This window comes from Penaeus monodon, chromosome 29, assembly GCF_015228065.2.
Source record: "Penaeus monodon isolate SGIC_2016 chromosome 29, NSTDA_Pmon_1, whole genome shotgun sequence".
Taxonomy (NCBI): Eukaryota; Metazoa; Arthropoda; class Malacostraca; order Decapoda; family Penaeidae; genus Penaeus; species Penaeus monodon.
Window position 1 is genome coordinate 37,964,145 of NC_051414.1, and position 1,551 is coordinate 37,965,695.

Below are 1,551 nucleotides of genomic sequence, written 5' to 3' on the forward strand. Positions count from 1 at the left end.
TCTGGGGATAGAAGATTATTCAAATTTTCAAAACCATGGTATTCGAGTAAAGTACAAAATTTATCAGTTGGCTATATTAATTCTAAATTGTTTTGCCTTTTCAGCGCTGCCAAAGCCCCATATTTGGCAAGATTTAAGGTGCGCCGTTGTGGCATCAAAGAGCTCGAGAAGCAAGGAATGGCAGTCAGCTCTGGGCAAGAAGTTGACTCAAACATTGGTCCTGAAGTTTGGCAAGCTGCTATCTTTAAGGTAAAATTAATATGAATTAAATAGAGTACTATAAGGATCTAAAAGCTTAAAAGAAAAATAATGAAACTTTTTGCCACTTTGTTGGAGTTGAAGGAACTTATACCTTTAAACATTTAATAGGTAGGAGATGATGTACGACAAGACATGCTGGCCCTTCAGGTAATCTCCATTTTCAAGAACATCTTCCAGACAGTGGGACTGGACTTGTTCCTCTTCCCATACCGTGTTGTGGCCACCTCCCCTGGGGTAAGAGTGATAGAAGTAGAGCAAGAGTTGATGATTGCCTTGGAATAAATTAGACTTATTTTACTCTTTTTCATTTTGTTTGTCTGTGTTACTACTAGATTGTTTTATGGATGTATGCTGTAAAGAATTTTCATTTTATTACTGCAGCATGTGTTGCTTCATAGATATAATGATCTGTGAGAAATTTATTCTTTGTTTCAGTGTGGTGTGATTGAGTGTGTTCCCAATGCTAAGTCTCGGGACCAGCTGGGCCGCAGCACAGATACTGGGATGTTTGAGTATTTCATCAGTGTGTATGGGGATGAAAATTCTCATGCTTTCCAACAAGCACGGTCCAACTTTGTTAAATCCATGGCAGCATATTCCCTGGTGGGCTTCTTGTTGCAGATCAAGGACAGACACAATGGCAATATCATGTTGGATACTGCAGGACACATCATTCATATTGGTAAGTTCAAAACTTTCCCAATGGCTTGTAACTCTTGTTTTAGTCTTTAGTCTTAGTCTATTTTTCCCCTTTTCATTTGTTGACAGTGTGTGCAGGTATCCACAAGTCCAAACTTCCTTTAGATACAAAAGATATCTTTTTGATTGATTTCTTCCAGATTTTGGCTTCATGTTTGAAAGTTCACCCGGTGGGAATCTTGGATTTGAGCCAGACATCAAGCTGACTCAAGAGATGGTGATGATCATGGGCGGAAAAGTAGAAGCTGCACCTTTCCGCTGGTTCGTTGAGCTGTGCATCAAGGGATACTTGGCTGTCAGGTAATGTTTCATCTTTTATTCTCCTTGCATTCATTCTGTTGTTCTCTCCAAGTTGTTTTAAAAGTAGTAATTGGACCTCTACTTATTACTATTATTGTGACTTGTATCATAATCTTTTTTGAGTTTTATAAAACCAAAGTAAATACTACAGTCCAAATTTTGCATGTGCAGATAAAAACTCTTTGCAGTTGTAATTTTTGTGTTGAAAATAAATCTTAAATATAAAGTCAGTTAAAACATGCTTTACGTGCAGCTCTGTGTTTCAGTGATTAAAGGATTGTTTTGAAAATT

The 1,551-nt window shown here is 37.5% G+C and overlaps 1 protein-coding gene across 3 annotated transcripts in view; it reads left to right on the forward strand.

The window, feature by feature from the left end:
• The window catches only part of LOC119592241 (phosphatidylinositol 4-kinase alpha-like), a gene marked incomplete at its 3' end in the record, with an annotated part of 26,480 nt that extends 25,220 nt beyond the window's left edge, over positions 1–1,260 (forward strand). For all 3 annotated transcript variants that reach the window (XM_037941074.1, XM_037941076.1, XM_037941075.1), the window contains 4 exon segments: positions 105–249; positions 370–495; positions 697–943; positions 1,101–1,260. In XM_037941074.1, the coding sequence (XP_037797002.1) occupies positions 105–249; positions 370–495; positions 697–943; positions 1,101–1,260 (678 nt within the window).
• Positions 1,261–1,551: the final 291 nt, after the last annotated feature.